The 26,925-nt window shown below is 36.2% G+C and overlaps 3 protein-coding genes across 18 annotated transcripts in view; 2 read left to right on the top strand and 1 right to left on the bottom strand.

Annotated features, from left to right (window-relative positions):
* The window catches only part of LOC134850191 (RNA-binding protein Musashi homolog 1-like), a 30,060-nt gene extending 6,672 nt beyond the window's left edge, over positions 1–23,388 (top strand). For 3 of the 14 annotated variants that reach the window (XM_063866580.1, XM_063866585.1, XM_063866584.1), the window contains exon 2: positions 21,214–23,388. In XM_063866580.1, the coding sequence (XP_063722650.1) occupies positions 21,343–22,644 (1,302 nt within the window). In that variant the 5' untranslated portion in view covers positions 21,214–21,342 and the 3' untranslated portion in view covers positions 22,645–23,388. Of the gene's footprint in view, positions 1–3,980; positions 4,699–9,937; positions 10,093–10,234; positions 10,857–10,915; positions 12,353–17,358; positions 17,974–19,352; positions 19,427–21,213 lie in introns of those variants that run through there. The other 11 variants (XM_063866575.1, XM_063866576.1, XM_063866573.1 and 8 more) reach the window with 10 other exon arrangements.
* LOC134850338 (uncharacterized) lies at positions 17,948–19,311 on the bottom strand. 3 transcript variants are annotated; one of them, XM_063866588.1, is made up of 2 exons: positions 18,717–19,311; positions 17,948–18,535 (listed from the first exon to the last, which is right to left on the bottom strand). In XM_063866588.1, exon 2 carries the CDS (start codon positions 18,528–18,530, stop codon positions 18,090–18,092), a length of 441 nt encoding a protein of 146 aa, XP_063722658.1. In that variant the 5' UTR covers positions 18,531–18,535; positions 18,717–19,311; the 3' UTR covers positions 17,948–18,089. The 3 variants fall into 3 exon arrangements, with proteins under 3 accessions (XP_063722658.1, XP_063722657.1, XP_063722656.1); XM_063866587.1 differs by having other exon boundaries at positions 17,948–18,550; positions 18,717–19,310; XM_063866586.1 differs by lacking the exon at positions 18,717–19,311 and having other exon boundaries at positions 17,948–18,710.
* A 3,048-nt stretch (positions 23,389–26,436) lies between the features above and the next one.
* LOC134857074 (coiled-coil domain-containing protein 89-like) overlaps positions 26,437–26,925 on the top strand; it is a 180,527-nt gene continuing 180,038 nt past the window's right edge. The window contains exon 1 of the mRNA XM_063873422.1: positions 26,437–26,442. The gene's annotated coding sequence lies outside the window, so the exon portion shown is untranslated. The remainder of the gene's footprint in view (positions 26,443–26,925) is intronic.

Raw genomic sequence — 26,925 nt, 5'->3', positions numbered from 1 at the left:
GTGTGGGGAAAATGAATGGAAAAATGAGGAATTTAAGCAATAATGGTTGAGTAATTGGTCAATAAAAGTGGTTTTTCATCCCCGTGGGGAATAAGTTCTACCCGGGCAACACAGTCTGTCAAGCACACTCCACTTCCAAGACCAAATTGAGCTGATTGCGTCTTATTACATTGTGTAGTGCTTTCGCCTCAGTCGGCAATGCGAACAGTTATTTCGCCGCTAATTCACTAAGCCGAAACTCCAAACGTTAGCTAAAATTGAAACATTTTTTCAATTGCAGATGAAAAAATCTGAGAAGGGTTGAAAAACATTTTTGGCCCGAAAAACAAGGTTGGAATAGAATTTTTTTTCTTCAAAATGTCATCTTTTTTGAATAGTGCACCGAAGCGGTTTTTTTGTAATAGTTTGCATCAGCAATCAAATTTTTGGCCAAAATGAAAACAGTTCAACTTATACTTTAAACAAGCTGCTCGTATCAAAGCAAAGCTTTGACTGTTCCGACTGCCATTTAATAAGTCTTGAGTAGTTTTGGTATATTAAATATCATTTTAAATTTGCTGTTAAAATTTGAGTCGTGTATGGAATTAATAAAACCAATTAGCTGCTTCAATTCAATTTGGAACAGCGTGCAAATTATAAAAAGAGCAGTCTAAACAGACTCGTGCAGGTTACTATAGTGTGTGCAGACGCGGCTGTGCCCATGCAGATCAAGTGACTGATCCCCCAAAAAACCAGACTTTTGTAAAATTGGCCTGAGTATAAAAAAACAACCCAAACATATAAATTCTTCACTTTCTTTGAAGTTCTGAAAAAAACCTTGAATGTGTGTTTCCAGAAAAATTCAATTTAACCATTCGCTCTGAACAACACTGCTAATTTAAATTATCCGGAGAGAAAGGATTTTAGCTTGAAATTGAAAACAGGTTTTTATCAAATTGGGATGACTTTAGGTGAAAAATGACGAAGAAAAAATTTGCTTAAAAGTTCAGCTTAGAATTTCAGAATTAATATGGTGCAAATTCTTCTTTTGTGAAATCCGGCCACAACATTTTTTTCTAAAAGTGGATCAATTTTGGCATTTTTTGTCTATTAAAAGTTACGCCAAAACTACTTAACCGATCACTGACACAACGAGCCTTTATAAAGGGTTTACACTCCAATATAATCGAGCAAATATATTTAATTTTGAATAAAAAAGTGGTGTTTTTATAGTAGAAATGACTTTTTTGTTTATCAAACAAAAATTAATTGCATGAAACAATGTGTTAGAGTGTATGCTTTTCTCAAATTTATGTCGGGCTACATGAAAAGCTCACTTTGAAATAAAGAAAAAACGCACCAAATACAATTTCTTGAAATGAAATACAATTTTACCCATATATTCAACCCAATTTGAAAAAAAACGGCCAATGGGTTTTGTCTGGATAAATCAATACGGCATAAACACTTCTCGCAACTTTTTTATTCATGAATAATAAAAAAACCAGTTTTTTGCTTTTCAAAAAGTATACAGAAACGGTAAGCAAAATTAAGTACTAAAGTTACAGTGTTTGAAGACCCGTAGGCAATATGCGAGGTGCGAGGGAAGTACGTCTTATATGTAATTGTTATTTTTTATTACAGAAAAACAGCAGAACATTCATGTCACCAACGCTCTATGCTCAAAATAGTTGCGAATTTAAGGGCCCCCCATCAATTCAAACTAACATCCAACTAGGCGGGCGATTGCTTCCTCCCCTTTCAATTCTGGTTGCCAAACTTTTCCAAAGGTTCACCCCTTTGGTATAATTTTACGACATCCATTTTTTGCTAACCAACCTTAAAATTGTTCTAAAGTCGCTTCGGCGCCAAAATGAATAATTTTGAGAGGGGGAGTGCGCGTCAAAAAATTGCAGTTTTTTGGTCAAAAAATTCCAAAAATAGTCTAAAATTGACCTTTTTGGCCTGTTTTTTGAAACACAGAAAAATTTCCGCGCACAACATTGCTTACATCTATTTTTAGCTGACCGACTCGAAAGTTTGTCAAAAAAGCTTTTATATGAACTAAATTGGAGCGGAGAGCGCGCATAAAAAAAAAACATTTTTTTGCCAAATTTTTTCAAAAAGGGCTAAAAATATCATTGTGGCCTTTTTTTTCTAAAATTTTCAAAATAGTTTCGAAAGAGTGCCTACATCTTTTTATAAAATTTTGGTAGAGCTAGGAAATTTACTTAAGGTTAAAATTTCTTATAAAATCCCCTCGATAAAATCTCAAACCCGCCCACGCCAGTTGAAAATAGAGTTTTCCAAAATAATTTACAGAAACGCAACAGCATTCGTTAAAACAGATTGAATATTCTGTTGTTTTAGTCGTTTTTTCTATTTTTTAGAGCTAATCATTTGGTTCTGACATAATCTAAATTTTCTTGAAATCCTAGGATCATGCAGTTGCTCGTCTCTTAAATTGTCCAATTAATATATATTACTATTGAACAAATTAATGAACCAAAAATTTCAAAAATGGTTATATTACAGATATAATCGATAAACTGTAAATTTGTGTCGCTTATAGGCTGTGATCTTGATTACATTCAGTTTTTATTTGAGAATGAAGACAAAAACCTACCAACTTCTGCTTTCAGACAAACAAGTGGTTGAATTTTTCGTCGTGTTTTTTATTGTTTTCCCTGCATTGAGATAACAGCCTCGATAATATGACACATGAGTGACGAAAGTGTCTAAAAAGATCTGGCTTGAGCGAAACACCTGAATACTACTGTTTTGTACACGTTATTGCACCAATCAGTTTGGTTGGAGAAGCGTTCTTGTAGTTGAAACATACTTCTAAACAACTGACAGATTTGATTCTAATAACAACGTTTTTTGGAACCTTTAAACTTGGAACTATTCCTATTGTAGCAGAAAAAAAAACAAAGAGTAAAGAGTTTGAAATTTTGCACACCATTTTCCTGACGTTTTTGCGTTAGACACGGATGTCTTGATAAGCGCTCCAAAACGCACTTTTCTTCCCATAATTTGAAACTGTTTGTGCTGCTTACGAGTACAACAAGAACTTATCCAATGAATTATAATTGGCTATAGCCAAATATCGCCTCAAAAATGTCTCAACTGTAATCCAGGCAGATTTCTCATCTGTCAAAAATTCAACTTTGTACCTTCAGTGAATTTAGAGAAAGCTGCAAAAACATGAAGAATGTAATCGATCATTTGCTAGGTTGGAAACAAAAGTTGCATCCTATAGGTCGCGTGCCTTAATTCTCATTTCAATGGGTCAATTTTTCTTTCTCCGTTTGCGAGGGTAGTTCATTTCCAAGAAATTTTAATTCGAATTTCAAATTGATGGCCAACTGACGTCTATTAAACAACGTTTTTTGAGCTAGCTATATCCCTTGAAAAAATTCCTTTCCGATTTATTGTCGAATTTCAGCCCTGTATCCTAAGTAATTGCAGAGAAAAACTTGAAGAAAATATTCAATCATTTCATTGAAAAGATATTTAAAGAACATGTAACTGTTTTTTCCGTAGTTTATCTCACAAATTGTTTGCATGTTACTAGGTTTCTCTAACATTGGTAATAAAAGGTCCATGTCTGGATACCTTCTATGTTGCAGGATTATAGGGTTCTCAATCAAGGAGAAATAAAACTACGCCACTGTGGCAAATTTAATAATCTTCTTGTCAAATAATCTCATAAATCTGGTCTTCTTTTTCGACTTTGGAGTGTATCCGGTTTTAATGAAATAACAAGTTGATTCTGGTCAGTGGAATTATGAACTCGGTTAGACTTGTCTCTTTTTTCCGGTGGCACTGAGAACGCACCGCTTGACCATAGATAAACCTGGAAATAACAATTCGTGTTGCTTGTATGAAGAAGTTGCCATTCACATTGGTGTAATCTTAAGCGAGTGGTCTGTCAGTTTTATAATTACAGAGAGCATGATAGATTTACACCTCTGTTTTGACGGTGTTCAGACGCCAGTCAGCTCTGCTGGTAATAAATAGCAGAAAAAATCACACTTTTTACTTGTAGTTAAGTTCTGACGTGAAAAATATTAATCAGAGTTGAGAGTGATTTAAGTTGCGTTTAAAGCTAACATTTTGTTATTGCTTCTGAACCTGAAGACCTCTTAGAATGAAAAGTTTTATTACTTTTCTTAAGTTGAAATTACAAAACATTTGCTATAGCTAAAGTCATAAAAACAGCTTTGCGTTTGAAGATATATTTAGTTATAAAATTGTCACCTTTTTGTAACATACACCATAACTGAATGCCTTTTAATCCAGTTATTTTTATTTTCATCATGGCCGAACAAAGATTACCATAAGTTACATCTGCTGTGCAAACGTTTAATTTGCTGTCCTATCATCGCTGATTTTGGCTCCTAAATTGACGCTAGATTTGATTTTTATTTATTTTGCCTAATTTTAAGCTTTGCCATTTATTTGCTGATCTATATTTGATTTGGATCAGAGTAGCTGCTTTTACTAACCGTTTTCACCAAAAAATATTCGAGCCATCTTAAAGCGCAAGCAGCTCCGCTCTCAATAAATCACTAAGCTGAGTCTTAGTTTTCTTTTGACGGCTACCGAGATTTCAAAACCATTTACTGAGCCGAGATTTTTGACCTCTTTACCATCTTTTGACCATTACACATCTGCGCGTTATGTTAAAAATTGACAATACTAACTGACAGATAGGTTAGTGATATTTCGTTTGCTTATAACTTTTTAAGCTTTTTAGATCTGATTGACAATCTACCCCCTCCCTTCTCGAGAAGGGGGAGATTGCTTTTAGATTAGGTGTCGAGCAAGAACGGATCTAGGATTTTCTCGATGGGGGGGACGGATTTTCAAAAAATGTCAAAAATTTTGTCAACCTTTTTTAGGTCAACTGAATTGATTTTCTGAGCTCTCCCAAATCACTATAAAGACCCCTAGTTGACCAAATTTTTGAAAAAAGGCCAAAAAAGGATTTTTGACAAATTTTGACAAAAACAATCGAGTTTAGGCGCCTTTAGAAAGTTTTTAGGGTGAGTCAGCCAAAAATGAATATCTCAGAATAGTCAAAGGAGGACCCTTTGGGTCGGCAAGGAGTCGATAACTTTTTGCGTTTTTACAGCAGGGTGGAGATTCTATTGTAATTATTACTATAGGAGGAGATTGCTAAGCAGGTCCCTTTTTTGTTATGCTCTCGGGATGATTGTTTTGTTCTCGAAATCTACCCCACCATGCGTAAAATTTGATCATCCATAATTTGAACCTTTCAATCTTTTTTCTTAATTCACTTTGAATTTAAAACGCTCATGCGTCTACCGTAGTGACGCAATCTTCGCACGCAACCCAGACTAATTGTATTTTAAACAAACAATTCACATAGAAATATGAATGGATTTAAGAATGCAGTCAAAAATTCTCGTCGAGGTAAAAACAAATTTCAAACACTTTCACATATGTTACGTAAGGGGAGATGTGACGATGTGGTAACGTCTCCGCCTCTCAAGAGGAAGGTCGGACGATCGAAGCTTGAGGGTTAGCCAATACTACACTGCCCAGAAATATAACCGAAATAAGTATTTTGTACGCAGGGCCCAACAGCGGGTCTTCGTGATGAGCTGTACCGCTCATATGTTGGTATTTTCTTACCCTTGTCGGTAAATAGTCTTATTAGTATTTGTAGTCTTGATTTGATATTCCACGGATTGGAAAGATCTAATAAAATTTATTATGAAGTATTTTTTCAGTTTCCTAAAAATTACAGCGGCCCTTTTTCCTTCCCCCCCCCACCTCACTCAAACATGAATTTTATGGTCTAACGAGTGGTTTTACAAGGTTAATTTCTCATAACCTAGTTAGTCTGCATGTCAAATTTCATGACAATCGGACAAAGTGAACAGTAACTTCAAATATAAAAATTTGCGGGTGATGGGATTGGGGGGGACGGAAAAAGAGCCATTACAGCGAATCTCTCCATCTCATCAATGTATGTTCATGATGATATTTTCTTCGCACTTCACAAAAATGGTCCAGTTTTTTTCAAAATTCCAAACTAATTTTTTTTTCAAAAAATCACTGCGCTCAAAAACCAAGAAGAAAAAGATAAATAAACCATGTAAGGCTCATTTTTTATAATTTTTCATCAAAACATGTAATTGAAGGGCATCAAACTAAAAAACGAACCGAACAAACGTTCAGACAGTTTTTCTCAACAGCAACTTATTTTTTCTGAGTCTTCTGTTGAGTCTAGTTTTTGTTGAGTTCTTTTGTTCATTTTGCTCAAACTAGCATCTGGGATGGCTTTGAGCTTCAACTAACTATCTTTTTAGAGAGTAGAGGATGAGAGATTCTCAAAACATTTACAAAATTTTAATTGAGCTGATATGCGAAATTTACTGCGCCGAACGAAGTTGTTTGAAAATGCAAGCCGAAAATGCGTTTTTTTGCGCTCTATTTAGAAAGCTAAGATACATAAACCGCTTCATCCTAAATTCTAATTATGCGCAAGCGAATAAAATAGCAGCTTCATTTGAAATATTGTAAATGACTTGATTTTCTCACTACTGAGAAAATCTAGGAACATTGGAAAAATTTTCTATAAATTCAAAAAAAGTCTGCAAAAAATTGGAAAAAAAAAATTGAAATTTTTATGATTTTTCATTTTTTCTTTTTTTTTCAGGACAATTGTTGCCAACTGTGGCGCGGTGTGATAAAAGGAGCTGAACAAAAAACTAGAAGTCACGCATAACCGACTGTCATAGAAGAGCAAGCAAACTGAAAAAAAAAAATTTTGTAGAAAAATGACTAGAAAAACCTAAAATCAAACAAAAAAATATATATTTAGAAAAAATCAAATTTTTTTTTCAGTTTTTGAATCTTTGAACTTTTTAATTCCAAAAAGCGCTAAAATACTCAAAAAAAAGTTTGTTAAATGAGTAAAACTAAATTTTCACGTATTAAATTAAGCTATTTTAAGCCTGCTTGCTCGCTTTATCTGCTCGAGTTAAGATGAAAAACCAAAAATTTCAACCGACACTGGGAAAGTTTTTCACGACACTGGGAAAATTTTTCGAGATTTTTTTTTTCGTAATGGACTGTAAAAGATTCATATAATATATCACTCATCTCTCTCCGACGATGATTTGTGTTAGCTGATTTTGGGTGGAAAGCAAAAGTAAAAAAGAAAAAACTAAATTACACCGGAATACAAAGTTCCTTTCCATTCTTCAAATGGTCGGAACAATAATTGATACTTGTAATAAGGATGTTTTAATTTCTTTATCATTAGAAAAGTAGCAGTTAGTTTAGAATTCTTTTCGGATTTTTCGTTTCTTAATTCTGTTTTTTTTAAATGAACACAATGAACATATTTGTTTTTGACTACTGTTTTTGTAATCTAATCAAAGTATTTGTTAACACTTGGCCCAAAGTTTTTAAAAAACGTGACTTTTTACTAAAATTTGTTATCTTCTCCTTTCGATTTTTTTTTAAAAAAAGACCGATATTTGGGCTCTGGTTGTTTTTTTCTCGGTTTTTTAGTTTGCATATTATGATATAATTTTTATAATACAATACAATCGGAAAAGCGTAGGTTTTATGTGCGTAAAATTGAAATTACATATAAAGACCCTCATTTGATAAAATTTTCTACGCCGCAGGCGAATTTTTGAAAAAACAGAACAAAAATGGCGTCTTTATGCACATTCTGGAAAATTTCGACCAAAAAAAATTGCGTTCAAAAAATATTTAAGGTCAGTAGGCCAAAAATCCATGTCTCAAATTAGTAGAAAGAGGGGATCCTTTGGGTCGGCTGTGGGTCGAATCCTTGCGACCAATTTATCAACTTTATGTGGTTTCAGCTTTGCCCAAATGGTATAATTAGTGAGTGCTATTCGGAAGTTTCTTCTAACGTGTAGCATCAGCACTAAGGCAATCCGGCCCATAAAGTATCAGTGAATTGATTGAGGCAAGCTTATTGGTCCAAATAACATAAGATGAAAAAAAAAACATTTCAATTTCTACTTGATATGGCTTGTGGGGGACTAACATAAATGAAAAGTTCGTTTTTTTAATGTATTGTTTTCAAAAACTATTTCAGGTACTTTAAAAAATTGTCAAAACTCAGGAGTCTTGTTCAAATTTTTGAGGCTCAGCACAAAAACAGTAAAACCATGCGGCTCAAAAATTACTTCAATTAGGATTTTTGAACGAGTCCCAGGGACAGAAAATATGCTAAGAATCCCTGTAACTTTTTATATAGTCTTTCGATATTTTTATGTTTCATTCTGCTGGTGTTCAAGTGCTTTTCCTGCCTTATGTGTTTTGCAAAAAAAATCAAAAAGCGTTGCTGATGAGAAGTCATCTCGTAGTTTCTTATCAAGTTTTTTCAGTTTGTTTTGATGACAAAAACCATTAAGACCATTAAAGCTTATAAGTTCAATAATGGAAATGAAAATATCATCAAAAAACTCAGTTCAGAATTTATAATTTTGCAGTTCGGCCTTTTATCTTTCTAATACATGATCATTATCGCAATAAAAATGATTTTTTTTTGTTTTGAATCGCAAATTCTTGTGGTTGATAAGGCTAACTTCATTAAAGGGCGGTATTGGTGTAAAGACAATTCAATTATAATGACATCGCATGATCAGAGCCTGATTTTTGTTATTCTTTTAAAAATGCTGCTGAGCGCGTTTGACCGAATCTTACATCATTAGTAGAGTTAAAAGGCTTTTAAACGTCAATTTTGGGTCTTAAATCGCCATTTAGGGGATGCTCGATAAAGACTCATTTCACTTCATTACTTCGGCCTTTTCTTCTGCCTCTCTTACTTTTTCCTGTTCCCAATTTTGCCCTCATTTCGTATCCCCTCCATTATAATTGATGAGGAAATCCCCAAGAGCTTTTAATCAATTTGCGACAGTGATAAGAAAAAGCTTCCACCAATAAGATTCGGTCCTAATTGAGGTTATTTTCGGGGGAATCGAATTGAAAGTTCAAATCTGTTCTGTTAAATCGCCCCGGGTTTTTCTTCGGGCAATCTAATTGAAGTTACACCACGTTGCGAGAGGGGGAGTTGGTCCTTCCCTCAACGTGTGATTAAACTCTGAATGAGACTGAGCTGCGACTGATCAGAATTGAATTTTTGTAAGATTTCACTTTGCGAGGTATCATAGTTATCCCCTATTTGGGTCCCCATTATCCTAGAAGTAGTTAGTTGTTCCCCATAATGGCCCAAGGCGTTCGTATTCTTTTTGCAATTGGTCAAAAGAGCCTCCAGCTTTTAATCATTGACGCTCACTGTACTCCGTGACGAAGTGTGATCAAAAATAGGGAAAATCTTAACGGATGTACTAATTGGTCCATAAAATCAATAAAAGTTGCAATCATTTTCCTCTTATGATTTTTTTTCTAAATTAATTGGTTCACAATCAAGAAACTACTGTAGATAGTACGTATCTAAGACTTTCGCGAGTAGGGGGATGGGGTGGTGGTGGGGTGGGGGGGGGGGGGTGTGTGTGTGTTACTGGTGGGGATATGTAGGTGGATAGATTAATAAACTTTCGGTTTTGGCATTGGCGGTTTTAAAGGTTTTCGTATAACTTTGTGACCATGCACTTCCCCCAAAATTGTCTTAAGACTCCCGTCACCGTCGTCAAAAACTTTTGATTGCTCTATCGGTAGAGTCAAAAAATTTCATCTTATTTTGTAGCACGTTTTTTCTTAATGGTCAAAAGGGGTTTCACTGACTTATGGTAAGCTTTCAATACTTTTTTTTTGCTCCACTGGTCTTCAAATTTTTTTTATTAGATAGTTATTAAAGAAAACTGTAAAACCCAAAATAATTAGATTTCGACTTGCAAATTTGCTCAAAAAAATTTGGTGGAAAAATGTCATCCTAGTCATAATTGAGAGCGTCATTTCCTTTTCATGTTGGCTTAATGAGACCGGCCGAAATATCCGCGAGCTGTCTTCCACCCTAACAATTTCTAGTCGAGGAGTGTCACTGGCTGCTTTAATTTGGCTTCCTATTCTTGTGCGAATTAACACCCCCCCCATTTCCTTATTCTTTCCTGTCTCCCATACCCCTTAATTCTAGTTCCCCTGATTTAACTGTTCAATTTGGCGAAATTAAAAATGCTTTGGTGAATGAAAACTTTTTAGGTCATTGCTCAATGATATAAAACTTTGTGCCACTTATAAGTTAATTTTATGTATTTTTTCTGGCGAATGCAATTACTACAATTTTACTGAGCTCTTTTTTCATAGAGCAAGTTTTGCTTCACTGGTCTTCATAAAACTTTTAGTTTTGTAAGTAACGCTACGAGCTCCAAAAAATTGGATTGCGGGTCAGAACGGACTAAAAAGGGCTCAAAAATTGGTTTGTTGAAAAATCTACCCTTTTCTGCTGAATTTAAAGTCGGTCAACTGAGCTGTGCTAATGAATAATCCTTTTCCCCGTCGTCCTCCCCTGCATTAGGCCGCAGAAGATTCAATGCTGTCCAATCCCAGCTTACAATTGTAATCCAATCACCCTTCATACCTTTTCCCAATTTTCCCTTTCTTTTTATCTTTTTCCAAGGCAGCCTTTAGGGGGGTCATTGTGTAAAAATAACTTCAAAAATTACATTGATCACCGTCTTATTGTTTCTTATCTCAATAAGCTTGTGAAATTTGATTAGAGATTTCTCATTTCTAATTTTCTGATCACAGCCCTGCTAGGCGATGACCTTTCTTTGATCATTTTTAATAGGAATTATTTCTCCATCAGAATAATAATACGCAGATTGTAATCAAAATTATATTTTTTACTTGCAATTGGCCCATCCATTTCACTCAATCTAAGCAGCTGCTGAACAATCGTGAGTAAAATTAATAAGATTTTGAAAAAATATTTAAGCAAATTATATTCGATTTAAATTTTCATTGTGCGAAAAAGAACAAGAAGGAGGCGAGTCCTATATATCTTAAACAGCTAGACCCTTGAGGTATACTTAGATTTTCAATTTTGCGACTGAAAATTTGCGGTCGTGAAGTTATTTTTAGTCGAGAACAAAGTCGAAACAAAATTGAAACTCGTTTCTAGTCGGGAAAATGGAGAAAAGTCGATCACAGTCGAAACATAAGACGAGCACTTACTGGATTTTGGTCGAGCCGGTCGAAACAAATCTGAGTTGGGCCGAGCAAAATCGAGCAACATTTTCCTTTGATCGAGAAAGTCGAAAGATTTTAATCAAAAGACAAGTCGAAGACCTCGACCTGACTTTTTATACTACTCCATTTTTTCAATTTTTAACATATTTTAATGGAAATAACGACATGACGAGAAAAAGAATGAGAAACATTTTACAATTCAAGTCGTTTTGATTTTCGTAGCTCACTCGAAAGCATGAAACAAACTTTTTAACAGATTTAATTTTCCTGCGTTTTCCCCGATTTCAATTAGAATGTTTTTTACTGACATGCTCCATTTTTAGGTTTAAGGTTAGTCAAGAAAAAGTTAGTGAAGCATTATTTAGCAAAATTTTTACCCTTCTTGCCGCCCAAAACAGAAGCAAACGGAACTCCGGTAAATTTGTCATGACAACCAGGGGCGAATCTAAGATTTTCTAAATTTTTTATCGAGTTTTTTATAAGTCGACCAAATTGAATTTCCGACCTCTCCCAAAGCTCTACAAAGACCCTATTTTGCGCAAAAACTAATCTGCGCCGTAGGCAAAATCTTTGAGAAATTGCTAAAAATGCCCTTTTCGAGCAGTTTTTGGAAAGCTTTCGCCAAAAGGTCGCTTTCTTTTTTGGCGCACGCGCCTTCCTCAAAATTAGTATATATTGGCTCCCCTTAAATCCGCCCCTGATGATAACCATTATGCATGTCTCGTTTGTTGGTCCAAATGGCGAAACGCGGAGGAAGGATGAATTTTTATGCATATGTAGTTACATTAGTAGGGCTCCAAATTGAATTTCCAATTCGGAATTAAGCTAAGCGGCCTCTAATTTCGTTTATTGAACACTTTTCCCACAGGACCTCCATTCCCCCCTCCCCTCCTCCCCAACTCTTCTGCTTTCCTATCCCCTCACCTCTCGTCTTCAACTCTCTTCCTTCCTCTAGTAAGCCATGCTTTACTGCGTATTCTCCACTGTCTCACACTTAGTGGTGGGTTTTATGTGGGCATCCTAGGTAGAACATACCTACTCTTCTTCCGTCATTCGATTCCCAGTTAATTCCATGCGCCTTCTTTCGCTCCTCCAATTTTGAATCTGAATTTAAATTCATTTCTTAAATTAGAGACCACATTATATAACCCCAGCTAAAAAAGAGCTGCATACTGATTACTCAATCTGGGAACAAGTTAAAATAGTAAGTCAAATCTTCTCCCTTACGATATTTATACTTATATAAAATAATTTATGAAATAGTATATATACACAAATATAATACAATCGTAGGATTTCAAAAAAATTTTAACCACTAAATCATCAAAATGAAGTAAAACACACAATTACTTGAAAAAAATTACACCGACAACAGTAAAATCAACTATACAACACTAGACTTATGGTCATTGAAAAAATATGCTTCAACAAAGTCATCTAATGAAATTTTGATGAGTAGACACTTAAGGCCTTAAAATAAACCGTTGGATTTTTAAAAATATTTCATAAACCTTCTTTCAAACTTGAGTTCTTCATCCTAGTTGGTTGCAGAAAAATGACGTAAACTGAAAGAAAAAACGTTTCTTTCCACGGTTAAAAACAAGATGTTGCTGCATCGTTGTGTAAAACAGTTTGTGATTTAAAAAAAATACAATAAAACTTCCAAACAAAAAATTGATTTTTTTTGCTACTCTTGCTTCAGACGCAAGATTAGCGTGTGAGATTGCCCACTCACGCAAGATTCCCTAACTGCAATGTTCAACCTACAGTCATTGAAAAAAAAACTAATTTGCTTTACCAAAAATCATCTGATGAATTTTTGATGAGTAGGCATTTAAGGCTTTCGAGTAAACAGTCGGTTGGATTTTTAAAAAAGATTTCACAATTTTTTTTTCAAACTTGAGCTCTTCATTTTTATTAATTGCAGAAAAAACGACAGAAACTGAAAATAAAACGTTATTTTCCTCAGTTGAATACAAGAAGTCGCTGCATCGGCGTTTAAAGTTTTTTTTTTGTACAAAGGATGTTTTTTTTTGCTAATTCTGCTCCCTCACGCTATCTCAAAATGACAACGTTTTTGTTCCTTCTACTCCTCTCATTCGCGCAATCTCATATACAAAATTACAAAAAGATTTTTGAGCCAGGTCACTTCGCCGCGTAGAAGAAAAGGGTTAATTGTATTTAGTTAAAATTATTTTACGCAAATTCTTTAAAAAATCATATTGCAGATGGAATATTGGTTTTTGTTCCGACTTTCGATACAAAAGTAACGGAATATTTGTGCTCGGGGTGAGTTTTTTTCTCTTCAGACAAATTTCGACTTTTTAACTAGCCATTTTTGACGGAATTTTTTTATATCCTTCGAAAGGTTTTGATGTCCTGAGCTCAAATTTGAAAAGATATTTCACCTGTGATCATTTTTCGTAAAGTTACATGGGTTTAAAGATTGCAATTTCGGCCAATTTGGGACAATTAACGCGCGATATATTTCGCGCTATTAACGCGTAAGCGGAGAGTTAATCCGTCTTAAAAATCGTTCCAAATTGGCTAAAAGAAGCTTATTTGCCATAATTGGTTTTTTACAAGGAGCGGAATCTATCTTTTAATACTTAAAATGGCGTGTGGGGGGATGATTTTCATAAAAAATTTCAAATTTCAGAAAAAAAAACTTTTCATTTTTTTTATTTCGATGAATTTTTTTGTTATTACTGCTCCATAAACCTTAAAAGGCAGTCGGAACATTCAGGGCTTCGCCCTGTTACGAGCAGTCTTGTTTAGTTTTAGGCACAAGAAGTGTATTAATAGTCAAACAAGACTGCTCGTATCAGGGCGAAGCCCTGAATGTTCCGACTGCTTTTGAAGGTTTATGGAGCAGCAGTAATAACATAAAAACATTATATGAAATAAAATAAAATGAAAAAAAATTTTTCTAAAATTTGAAATTTTTTATGAAAATCATCCCCCACACGCCATATAAAGTACAAAAAGATAGTTTTCGTTCCTTGTAACACATCAATTATGGCAAATAAGCTTCGTTGAACCAATTTGGAACGATTTATAAGACGGATTAAATCTCCGCTTACGCGTTAATAGCGCGAATTATATCGCGCGTTAATTGTCCCAAATTGGTCAAAATGGCCAAAATGGCAATCTTTATATCCTCATAACTTTACGAAAAATGATCACAGGTGAAATATCTTTTCAAATTTAAGCTCAGGACAACAATACCTTTTGAATGATAAAAAAAATTCCGTCAAAAATTGCTAGTTAAAAAGTCAAAATTTGTCTGAAGAAAAAAAAACCCACCCCGAGCACAAATAATCCGTTACTTTCGTATCGAAAGTCGGAACAATAACACGGCACACAAGGAATACGTCAAAAATTTTGGTTCAATCTTAAAGGCTGTCTCGTGCAACAAAATGTCAAGAAACTACCGAGCTAAAGTACTCCGTTTTTACATTCGGGAATAAAAAATTTCTGACCTGTTAGAGAAATGCAAATGTTTTTTTTTAAATTCAACCAGTTATCAACGCATGAAGATGAAAAGTTTGAGGGTGGGGTGAATTCCAAATAAAAAGAACAATCACTAAAACGTTTTAGAAGTATCAGCAAATGTTTGTTTGCATGCTCGTATAGCAAATCTAAATCTGATCAATCAATTCGTTGCGTCTTATGAAATTTAGTAAATGAAAATTTGTTAGAAGTACCAGGATAACAAGAAATCCAAGAATTATAAGTTTATATTCTTAATTTTCTCAAATTCTTGTCTTTTACAGTTATGATGACGGTCTGCAACGGCAAGCCATTAAAAAAACAAGACTGCTCGTATCAGGGCGAAACCCTGAATGTTCCGACTGCTGCTTAATGTCTTTGGCGCAGTAATAACATGAAAAAAATTAAATGTAGTAAATAAAAATGATGAAAAAAAAAGAATTAAATTTGAGATTCCCCCCCCCCCCCCCCCCCACACGCCATATAAAGTACAAAGTGATAAATTTCGCTCCCATGGAACAATTTTTAAGACGAACTAAATCTCCGCTTACGCGTTTAGAGCGCTAAATATATCGAGTTCCGTGACATGCGGTATAATTAGTGCTTTATGAGAATCAATTTATTGATTTGATCAAACCAAAGGACACGACACATTTTTGAACCTTTTTAAGAATTCACTCTCCTTCTGGAAAAAATCCTAGCCCCTCCCCGCTGGTTTTTACAGCCTTACTTTTATATCTTATTATAGAAAGTGGAACTTAAACATACGAGTATTCATCGCTTACAGTGATATAAATAAAAAGTTTTGGTGATTTTGGAAAATTTTATGAATAATTGTCATGAGTGTGGATTTTTTTTCAAAGACTTTTCTACTTTTTTCCAACAAGCCATTTTTTACAGAAACTTTATTCATAATCTGAAAACTATTGATGCCTTGAGCCCTAAATGGAAATCATTTTTGTACCTGCGAGCATTTTTGATGAGTTATCGAGACTTGAAAAATGCCAATTTGGCCAGTTTGTGATAGTTCATAAGTGCAGTTTTTCAAATGGTAGCACAAGTAGCAAGTTAATTAAGAATAGAACTTAATCCAAAATGCAATGAGGCATGCTACTTGCGTCAGTTTAACAATAACCCGCTCAAAATAAAACATCACATTGTATCTAAAAATGCGTGAGGCGGATTTCGCTTAAATGAAAAAATGTGTTTTCCTTTTGCGCCTACAACATGTTTGGCAATAACTGTTATCAGACCTCAGAAGACCGTCGGAATATTCTTATATTCACCCTAAAATAAAAACTTTAAGCAAAAACTTTACTTTCTAATTGCGCGTCAAAAATTGAAGACAATGACGGAATACCTCGAACTAGGAAGTGTTTAGTTTTTGCAAGCAGTTATGTTTCACGAAGAATTTTCCAAACATCTACATGACTTTGACGCCTCAAAAGTAAAAAAGAGTTATGCATTTTATTATGATCCTTGCATTGTTCATTTAATTGACCCAATATTTATTTTGCGCAAATTCAAATAATAGCTAAGAGTAGATTCCGCTCTCAAATACGTGTAAACATTGTCGAGACAAAAATTTTCTTCCGGATTCCGACAATGCAAGCAGATTCAGCAAATTGCATGCAAATTTCGCACATTTAAGCAGGTTCTTTAACATTTGCTGTTTCTGTTTTTACTTTGCAAAATTCATCTACAGTTTGCGGAATCTATTTACGTTTTGCGGATTTTGCTTACTTTTTGCAGTTCCGCTTACAGCTGTGGTTTCTGCGACAACTTATTTTTTCTATACCCATATATTATTATTTTTCGGTAGGCAACCTAAACTCTAAACTGTTCGAGTTTCCGCAATTTTTTTGCGGCATCCCCAAACTTTGTTGCCTGTTCACTAAGCGACTTCGAGCGGTACAGAGTTTTAGCTATTCGAATTCAAAACAGTAAAATTCAGAAGCGCTAAGAAGCAAAAAAAGATTAAGCTATGATGAAGGTTCTGCGACAAATCTGTTTTCGGCTGGTTGCGAGATCCCCTTACAGCGCACAAAAAAAAACAGTTTGGCCTTGTATTTAATTGACTTTCCTCGAAATTTTCGGCTATCCAATCATTTTAGACAACTGGCAGCCGTAATTTGCTGGTTTTGCTCGTGTTGATTACTTGAGAAGTCTAGTGTTTGATAATCCACAATACAAGTTTTTCAACAATAGTTACCAAGTTCATCAACCATGGACGGTTACTGCACATAGATTATAGTGTTTCAAGTTCACTGATTTAAGCAGAGACGTTCCGAAAGATACTAGAATAGAAATCCAAGAATGATTTATGATTGTGATTAAAATAGTTTAAATAGAAGTGCATATATGTTGGTGAGCCTCTGATAAAGTGTTTAAATGAGATTGAAAAAAACGCTGACAGGTTTTTCTCGATACTTCCAAATTTAAGTGTTGGAATCTGAATCACGCTCAGTACTGCTTTGTTGGCAGTAAAAGTGAGAAAAAGCTATGTTTAGCGAATAAATTGTTCGTGTTCCTTCTAGTTCTTGAAGTGGTTGGAACAATGTGCGACTTCAACCGTAGCAAAGATCTTAGGTCCTCACTTGACGATGCTTAGGTTTAATTTTAATCTGTTTTGATGCATCACAAATGTCATGATTTTAGATAGACTAAGCCTATAAAATATGTCTACTATTGACATATCTGGCGTCAGATTTAACATGACAATTTTCCATAAAAGCATGGTTATCAACTGCTCTTTTCAACGGTCCTGCTCTCAAAATTAGTTAATTTAGAAAAAAAACAATATTTCTGATAGGTTTAACCTCTGCTACCACCTGCGGCTGTCACGCAGCAAATCCGAACATAAAGCCAAAATGCGCTTTACGACCGGCGCGGATTAATATAAAATCAATATAACTTCAAGACTTTTGTTACAATCGAATTTAAATGTGCGCATTTCGCTCCAACAGGTGAAGCCGATTTGCCGGGTCTGAAAAAGCGTAATCTGTACATTGTTGCCGCCAGTTCTGCAGTAATCAATAGGAATTTACAAAAGATTAAGCGCTCCATTATTTTTTCACTAAAAGCCATATCGCTCTACCTCTTTTCCCTGCCATTAGCTCTATTGCTGATTTCACTAAAAGCTCATTTATCTACTCGCAGCTCCCCTTTTAAAGCTATCGACGTCACTCTCAAGACAAGACGACGACCATAATTTCAAATTTTAAAAGCCCATTTTTCTTTTCTTCGTACCCAAAAATCTACCAATTCTATCAGCGCGGAAGTGCTTTCACATTACAAAAGGTCAAACTTGTCAAAGCCAGAAGATTCAATTCGGTAAGTAGTAAATATATTCTATTATGCACAACTTATAAATGTATATTAGAAAATGATATACACCATGAGAAACAACTCAGTTTAAGAAAACCCCGTCTTGGTGTCGATTCGTGGTTCTATGGTTGCACCACAGGGTTATTGGCAGCTCGCTTTAAGGCTTGTTCAATTCTAGCCTCTCGTTGTTGGCAAGTTTCCTCGAATAGTTTTCTCTGGGCTTCCTTGTTCGCCTCAACCACCTCGAAGTCGCTTTCGATCTTTTTCTTAGTCTGTTCAATAAATTTTTCTTCTTCCTCTTTTTGTTTCGTCAACACCTCAGATCGGCGCCCTTCGCTCACGCGAACCGACTCCAATTTCGAGTCCAGGAATTCCTTTCGTCGCTCTTCGGCTCGAGCGATTTTCATTTCGATATCGGTTTTGTCTCTCGGACTGGTGCTCTCACTTCGGTTCGTCAAAACTTCGGGTGGTTCCACTGTCTTGGGAGCCTCAAGAACCAACTCGAACGCGAGTCCTCCCGAAGAACTCTTGAGGTCTTCTACTTGCTCCTCAACTTCCGCCATCAGTTCTTCAATTTTTTCGTCTTTGACCATTTTGCAGTTTTCGTCTATCAATTTAGAGTCGATTAAAAATGTTCAAGTTTAACAGAATCAACTATGATGTTTCTCTTGGTTTCAAAGAAAAAAGCTTATGGTGTGCGTTGTCGAGCGTTGCTTTTTTATGAAGAATTAATGCAAAATGGTCATCACTGCAAAACAAATCTTGTTTTTGGCAGGTCTTAGCTCAAATGGTAATTAAAATCAAGCGGCTATGGCTAACGTATATATTCTAATGCTTGGATTTGGTTTGTTTTTGGCTTGCAGGTGCCATTTGAACTGTTTGCATGGCACGAAAATCTCGAATGAATTATTCATTTATGTTTTTGTGGAAAACTTTGCAACAAGGATTGGCAGAATGAAAGACTGAATAAAATTGACCTCAAATTGGTGTTTTCTTTCAAAATTAGCCGAATTTTTGTTTTTTAAAATATTCAATAACGCTGCGGAAATTTCTTAATTTTTGTTGATTAAGCTGCTCAAAATGCCGACAATACTATTTTCAAAATATAGAATAAAGATTAATCCTGAAATTTAATGAAACTGACAAAACTTCTTAGCCGAGAAACTATTTGAATATGTGACATCTGAGGGCTTTGATAGATACCTCTTAGACTCTCCACCCATTGCCGCCTTTGTTGTTAAAAAAGAAAAAAAGGTTGGGCGGTGAACGCCCCCTCTCCTAATCAGCTCAAAGTAGCCGCTAAAAACCTCAAAACAGCCTTCGTTTTAGCTCATTATTTGAAATTTTCTAGTGATGTAATAGTTTATTGCTTGTACGTTTTACAGGAAAGAAACAGCAGAAATACTTGGACCAACGAACTAGCGAAAATCTTTTAAGTTGTGGATATTCGCAATGGCGGGTAAATTTCTAGAGGGTCGTTCCATTAGCACTGATATGGTAGCTGCTTATACTCCAACTAAATATCATTTGAAGTTTGGGTCTTAGACTAATGTCGTGTAACAGCTTAGATGTATAGCCAATTATGTTACCCAATAGCATCACCCGTATTTTGCCAATCAGAATTGGCCAGCTCTTAGCCAATCAAATTGCACTGTTTGAACCCCCCTCCCCATCCGAAAATGGCGCCTACTATGAAGTGATCTGCTCTGATAGTTACCACCTCAATAATTTTTTTAGAGCTAACATTGTCCTAAAATTGCCTTTAGATTAATTCAAAATTACAGACAGTTAGATAATTTAAATGTCGTGGTTAGTTTTCGAATTTTAGCCTGTAATTTGTTAACTGTACATAACATGCGTGACCATTTCAGTTTTTAGATCGTAATATTTAGCAGTCAATATTGAATATTTAAATTTTTTCCGATGCCAACTTGTTTGAATTAGCGAAAATTAGTTTCTAAATTGAATGGTTCAATTCCCAGTTAATTTCATTTTAACACAATACGAGCCTAAGTGTAATTTGGGTGCAATAGCGTGTTTAGAGAAAGAGTTTGAGGTTTCTTTTTCAATTATGATTGTCAAAAGTATTTGAAACGATCCCGCTTCTTAACTTAGATTGGCCTAACTTGATTTAGAGCGAAACTACCTTAAAACTTAATTAAAATGCTCTTAAAGGCTTTCCAAATTCTAAAATTGCCCCTTCAAATTTTTCTGGGTAATGATTTGCTCATGTTTTTTGATACCGCTACCTTAAATTTTTTTATGGGCAGCCGGTTGTTCCGAAAAAAAATATTCAGACGTCAAACAAAAAAATCAAAAACAAATTCAAAAAAGAACTCCCATTTTTCGTAACTTTTTCTTTCGAAGGTGAAATGGTTAGCTTGCAGAATATAAATTACATTTCCACTTGGATTTTTGAATTTTGAATTGATTAATATGTTTGGAATAGGGACCCAAAATATCAAGCTGTTAAATGAAGAATAAATATAAAATGGAACTCAATTTCATCCACTCTAAGCAAATTTTGTAACAGATTATCCTTAAATACCACTAGGAGTTTTATGGAACGAAAAAAATCGACTTGTTTTGAAAAAGTGTGATTTTGAAAATGGAAACTAAAAAACGCATGAAATATTTCAGAAGAACAGACTAAAAAAACGTTATTTTTTTCGTTCGTGAGCTTGATTTTTTAGCATTAGTAACATTAAAGCGCTTCTATTTAGAACTAACGGTGTTAAAAGATAGTGTCTAATTGGGAACCCCACGCTGGTTTTCAGAGAACTAATGCCTTCCTTCGTTCCATTAGGGTACAAAAATTGGGGTAAATGGAATTTAAGGTATATGGAATAATGGCAGAACAGAGCCGGAACTTTATTTCGTGGCTGATTAGCCAAATTGAAAGAACAGGGGGAAAGTACTCTCGACTTGTCTGTTCAAATTAGCCCTGACATTCACCCGGAAGCGCTTTTATACATTTGCCCAATCTAATTGTAGAGCCTTTCTTTCACTACCCCCTGTTGAGTTACAGCTAAATGCGATAAGATGTGAGTTAAGTTGACATGCGTCCAAATTGCTACACACCCCCTCCCCCATTCAAATTTTCCCATTTTCCATAGGACACTAAATAGCCTTATCAGCTTTAGGCGCATTTGTATAATTATGTATAGGTTAGATCCCTCATTAGAAAGCCGTGCTTCAAATTTCCTTTCTTTTATTCCTTTTTCAAGCCCAATTTTCTCTATTTAGGTAGAAGTTTTCCTGACAAGCGCATCACACAGTCAAAATATTACTCAGTATTTACCAGTGAAATCGAAGCGGTCAGTTTGAATCACAACAACTGCGACGACAGAACATCGACAGTCTATTCAGTACAGTATGATGCAACTCGTTTCGCGGGCAGAAAGTGCGACAATCGGTTCTAGCAACGCTGCCCTGGATGGCGACAACAACGACCCTGGAAAAATGTTTGTGGGCGGACTCAGTTGGAGCACCACTGAGGAACGCATGAAGGAATATTTTTCCAAGTTCGGCGAAGTTCTCGAGTGCTGCATTATGCAAGACTCCACTAGTAAAAAATCACGAGGTTTCGGTTTCATTAAGTTTGCCGACGCAGACGCAGTTGATCGCGTGGTGGACTCAAATCACCCCCATTTGATTGACGGCAAGAAAGTGGACCCGAAACGAGCAGTGCCCAAACACCAGTCCAAAGTTGTGAGCAAAACAAAAAAAGTGTTTCTCGGAGGCCTGCCGCCGGACACACACGAAGACGACATCCGAGCTTACTTCGGCCAATACGGAGAAATAGAAGAAGTTATGCTCATGTACGACAAAAACACCCAGCGACTCCGTGGGTTTGCATTCGTCAAGTTCACGAAAGAAGAGTCGGCGGATGACGCGTGTCGAGAACACTACCACGAAATCAAGGGTAAAATGTGTGAGGCGAAAAAGGCACAGCCGAAAGAGGTCATGAGTCAAATGGCCGCCCAGAAGCCGAACCCAAATTCGGGTTTAATTGACCCGTTCCCCCTTTTTGTTCGGACGCAACAGAGTCTCATGAGCTATAACCCGACAGCTGCCGGAATGAGCTATCCGAACGCAATTATGAACAGCTTTCAACAGTTCGGCGCAGCTTTGAATCCTCTCGGTCTCGCTACCATGAACCCAAATTACTACCCAATGCTACTGTCCAGTCTTGGAAACCATGCCGGTGCGGCCCCCTCCCCCTCGCTAAGCAACCTATCTTGTTTAAGCAGCCCACCGAGCAAAAAAGCACTTCAGAGTCCAGGTCTTGCAATCCCCCAAAACCACTTTTTGTACCCCGCAGACACTACACGTGCAATCACACCTGCCGGAATGAGTCAGCAGCAACATCATCAGCAGAAACTGACAGAGATTGCAATGATGACAGCTGCGAACCCCCAACAGCTAGCCATGACATCCCAGACATCGCAGGCTATTGCGATTCCTTCCAGCAAACAGCTGGCCCACACACCCCCGGCCGCAGTTGCAGGGTTCCAGCCGGGCATGGGTGCCGGAAACATTTTTGAGATGTACCAAAATGGGATCTTGTTTAACCAGCTAGCCCAGCAAAGTCTGCAAGGAACCCCCTCAAACGGCAATATTTTCACGACGGACAACTCGCAGGCGCTATTAGCTGCGTTTAACGGCTATCAGTAGTAGATACCATATAAGCTAATGAAATAACGATTCAGCAGTATCAAATTTGCTAATCAGTGGATGGTTTTGAAAAAAAGGAACTTACCATTCCAGACTTAATTATGTTAATTAACACATGCAAAATGAACTTGCCCATTTTTATCTGATTACTATTTACCCTTTTCATGTTGTAATCTGTCACATATTTCGTATGTATATTTATTTTTCGATATTTTGTTTTTGTATCACTTACGTTCATTTAACTCAAGGTGCTAACGAATTTTACCAAATTTAAATGTCAACTTTAAATTTATCCATTCCCCCTCCGAGCGTCAATTTTTTGGGTAAAACCCAATTGGTGGAATTTTGAGAAGTTTTAATGACATCAGTTAATTGTTTGTTTTATTTACATCCTATATACCCTCAACACTCAAAAGTATATGTGCAATTTATTTTGTAAATGGACCACCATCAATTAATAACTCTGAGAAATAGTGCAGTAAAAATACCTTCTGTTATGAGAGCGTGTAGTTACAAAGATGAAACTGAAACTATTTTTGCAGCCCATGAGCCAAAGTTTCAACCATTTTATTTTACACTCTTGCTGTGTAATATTTCCAGAGTATGAATTGTTACCAAAAAACGTTACATTAATAACTTACGGAGTGGATTCTGTTTCAAAGAGAATTTAATGTGATCAATTTATAAATTTAATATTTAATTATTAGACAATATCATGATATAAATTAAGAATTGACAAAATAATTTTTCTTTTTCCGATCGGAAAAAAATTACAAGGTATCGCGAAAATGCAAAAAAAACTTAGTGATGCTACTGGTCAATAAGACCACAGAAGTGATTAGGATGACTAGAAATTTAGACGACAAAACATTTGGATAAAAAATTTTTTCCTCGTTTGAAACGCGCTGATAAAAGCTGTCTCTTTTCCACTTTTCTCCACCTTTTAATTCGAAAACTTTGTCATAATGCAATGAATTTTGGCATGGTGAACAAACTTACAATTGTGAACCGTTTTTGTCATCACATTGTCCTTGGGATATTAGGCCTGATTTTTAGCTTTAAAACGGTTTTTCGAGTATTGAAATGTGATCTCATTGTCCCGAAATCCTTATTGGCCCTCGTTTATAAGCTGGGCATTGAAATAGGCCGAGCCAGATTTTAGGGCAAACTTTTGGAGACGTTTTTGAAATAAAACCTAAGTAAAAACTGCAACTTTTTGTTCGTTTTTCTTTTATGCGAGAAATTCTGATGCTGGTGTAGCTCAAACATGAGGGTACGATTTGTTCAGGTGACTTTTGTTAAGGTCATTGGTTTTACCAGCACTATCGCTAGTAATCAGTAGCGGAGTTTAGGAGTGTGTGTTGGGCTGACAATGTCCTTTCTTCTTTCCAGAACCCAACACCATCGCCGTTAAAAACATCCATTCTTGCTTGATTAACCTTAAAACTTTTCATCAGTCACCATCGACACAAATACAAAGTAATTTCACGGCTGAAAAACGAGTCAAAAGTGTTTGTGAATTAGCCGAAGCCGGTCTGGTCAAATTTAAAAAAAACTTTCAACCGGTATTCTTTGTAATTGATCAAGGCTTAAAAAAAACAGCTTTGCCACTTTGAAATATTCAACGCTCCTGGTATTTCGTTCTTTTTACGCTTAGGTGGTGAACTATTGTTCCGACTTTCATAACGAAAGGAACGGAATGTTTGTGCTCGGGGTATTTTTTTTTCTTCAGGCAAATTTTGACTTTTTAACAAGCCATTTTTGACACATTTTTTAGTATCATTCAAAAGGTATTGTTGTCTTGAGCTTATATTTCATAATTTTTTTATTTTTTGTGAAGTTATGGTGGTTTCAAGATAACCATTTCGGCCAATATGGGGACAGTTAACGCGCGACATATTTTGCGCTTTCAACGCGTAAGCGGAGCATTAATCCGTCTTAGAAAACGTTCCAAGTTGGTTGAAGGAAGCTTATTTGCCATAACTGATTTGATAATAGGAGCAAAATTTTCACTTTGTTCTTTATATGGCGTGTGCGGGGATAATTTTTACAAAAACCTCAAATTAAAAAAAAACGCTTTTTATTACATTCAAATTTTTCATGTTACTACTGCTCCATAGACTTTAAAGGGCAGTTAGAGCATTCATTCAAGGTTTCGCCCTGATACGAGTAGTCTTGTTTCAAAAAAAAAATCAGTCCAATTAAGATTGCGGCAGGCTGTTTGGTCTAAGCATTGTTAAAAGATGAAAATTTTTCATTTTTGTTTTTAAAATTACGTTTTTCTGGCGTTAACCTGTTTTAACGCAAAAACTATCTCCAATACTGAGATAGGGACCAGTTTTGAGTTTATGTAAGTGCTATCAATTCTTCTAGAGAGACACCAGTTTGAGTTTATGTAAGTGCTATCAATTCTTCTTTCTGTCTGGGGACCTGCTGTCTTGACCTTTGTCCTCTAACTTTCGATCTCTAATGTCCGATGGGATCTGAAATAAAAGAGCGCAGTAAGATTTCGATTTGATGCCTAACAGTTTGCCTACAATAAATTTTATTAACAACCTTTTGAATTTCCAAGCTTACGACTTTAACATGGCGCAGCCAGCAGAGAATATAGTAGCATTTTGGGAAACACGAACGCCGGAAACTCCAGTATATTGGGAGGAGTGGATAATTAAATTTCACTGGGGGATGATACCAAAATACGACATTGATCCCGATGATTTCTATTTTGCGAGTACTCTAAATGCGGCGGCTATCACGGCGTTGCCTGAAGAAGTCAATGGAAAAAACCGTCTCGATTCGGAAAAGAAGTTAAAGTCTAACTTGTATCTTTGTATCGGAGATGAGGCGCAACGCATATTCAAAGCACGGAAATCGACGGTTAACATTAAAACGGAACGGTTACCCACGGGTCCTGGATGAGATGCAAAATTTTTTCCAACGTGAGAGGAATGTAACTCATGAGCAGGGACTATTCTACGGACGAAAACAACGTGAGAACGAAACTTTCGAAAAATTTCATGCGGAGCTAAGCGCCCTAGCAGGAAGATGTGATTTTGCAAACGCGGCCGAAAACATTCGTGATATTTTCATTATGAATATGCGGGAATCGGATTGCCAACGAGAATTATCACGATCAACTAAGTTACCGGAGGAAATTTACCGGATCGCGTTATGAAGACCATCCGAGACAACATCAGAGACAGCAACCCACGAGCAAAGGAGATTATTACAAGATTAGGACAATATTACGCCCAGCATTACAACGATTTCGCAGTACGGGAGAATTGCCTGTGGATGGACGGCCGGTTAGCAATACCGAAGGACCTATCATCAGCAATTCTGAATCGTCTCCATTATAACCATCATGGGAGGGATAAGATGTTCGCGGCCGCAAAGGACGTGTGGATTCCCCTTATGCACCGAAATATCGCGGCCACAGCCAAATACTGCAAACGTTGCTTAGAAGCAGGTAAAAACCTTAAACCAGACATGCCGAATGACATGGGGGAAACGTATGATCCTAAGGAACCAAATGATTTGCTCCAATTAGACTTCTGGGGTCAGTAAACTATGTTAGGGGTCGAAAAAAATATGTACTTGTAGCAGTAGATACTTTCTAGCATTGGCCGTCGGCGTATGTTTGTTCAAGCAACAAATCAAAAAGTGTATTGAAATTCCTAAGGAATTACATAAATACTCATGGACACCCAAGGAAATTGCACATGGATCAAGCCACGGGGTTTTTCTCTAACGAAATTCAAAATTTCTGTAACTACGAAGGTATCGAACTTATTAAATCTCCGGTTAGGGACCATCGCGCAACAGGAATGGTTGAACGGACTATTGGGTCGATAAAAAATTACGTGTTGACTTATCTCCAGGAAAATAAAAACTACAAGTTTGGGGAGATGATATCCCGTGCGCTTAGTGCATTACGTTTCGTGCCACACTCTAAAACTAAACTAACGCCGTTCGAAGCATACCATGGTCGAGAAGCAAATACGGCACTGCGAAATTTAACGAAAAAGCCGTCATTGAAAAACCTAAATTGGAATAATGTCGTTAATCAAAAGTTATCTTGTTTAGACAAGGCGGGAAACCTCCCAGAAGTTGAACTTACCCTAGATTGGGAGAAGAGAAGTGACTTAGTGTACGCCCCGCAAAATAGGAAAGCTCCAATCATTTTGGACGATGACGTGGTAACGGATCCCAAGGCTCCGGAAGTTGTGGACCCCAAGGAACTAGGCCCACCCAAGACCCCAACATGACTGAAAAAGCATA

Source organism: Symsagittifera roscoffensis, chromosome 1, assembly GCF_963678635.1.
Source record: "Symsagittifera roscoffensis chromosome 1, txSymRosc1.1, whole genome shotgun sequence".
Taxonomy (NCBI): domain Eukaryota; kingdom Metazoa; phylum Xenacoelomorpha; order Acoela; family Convolutidae; genus Symsagittifera; species Symsagittifera roscoffensis.
This window is presented reverse-complemented; position numbering and strand designations above follow the sequence as displayed.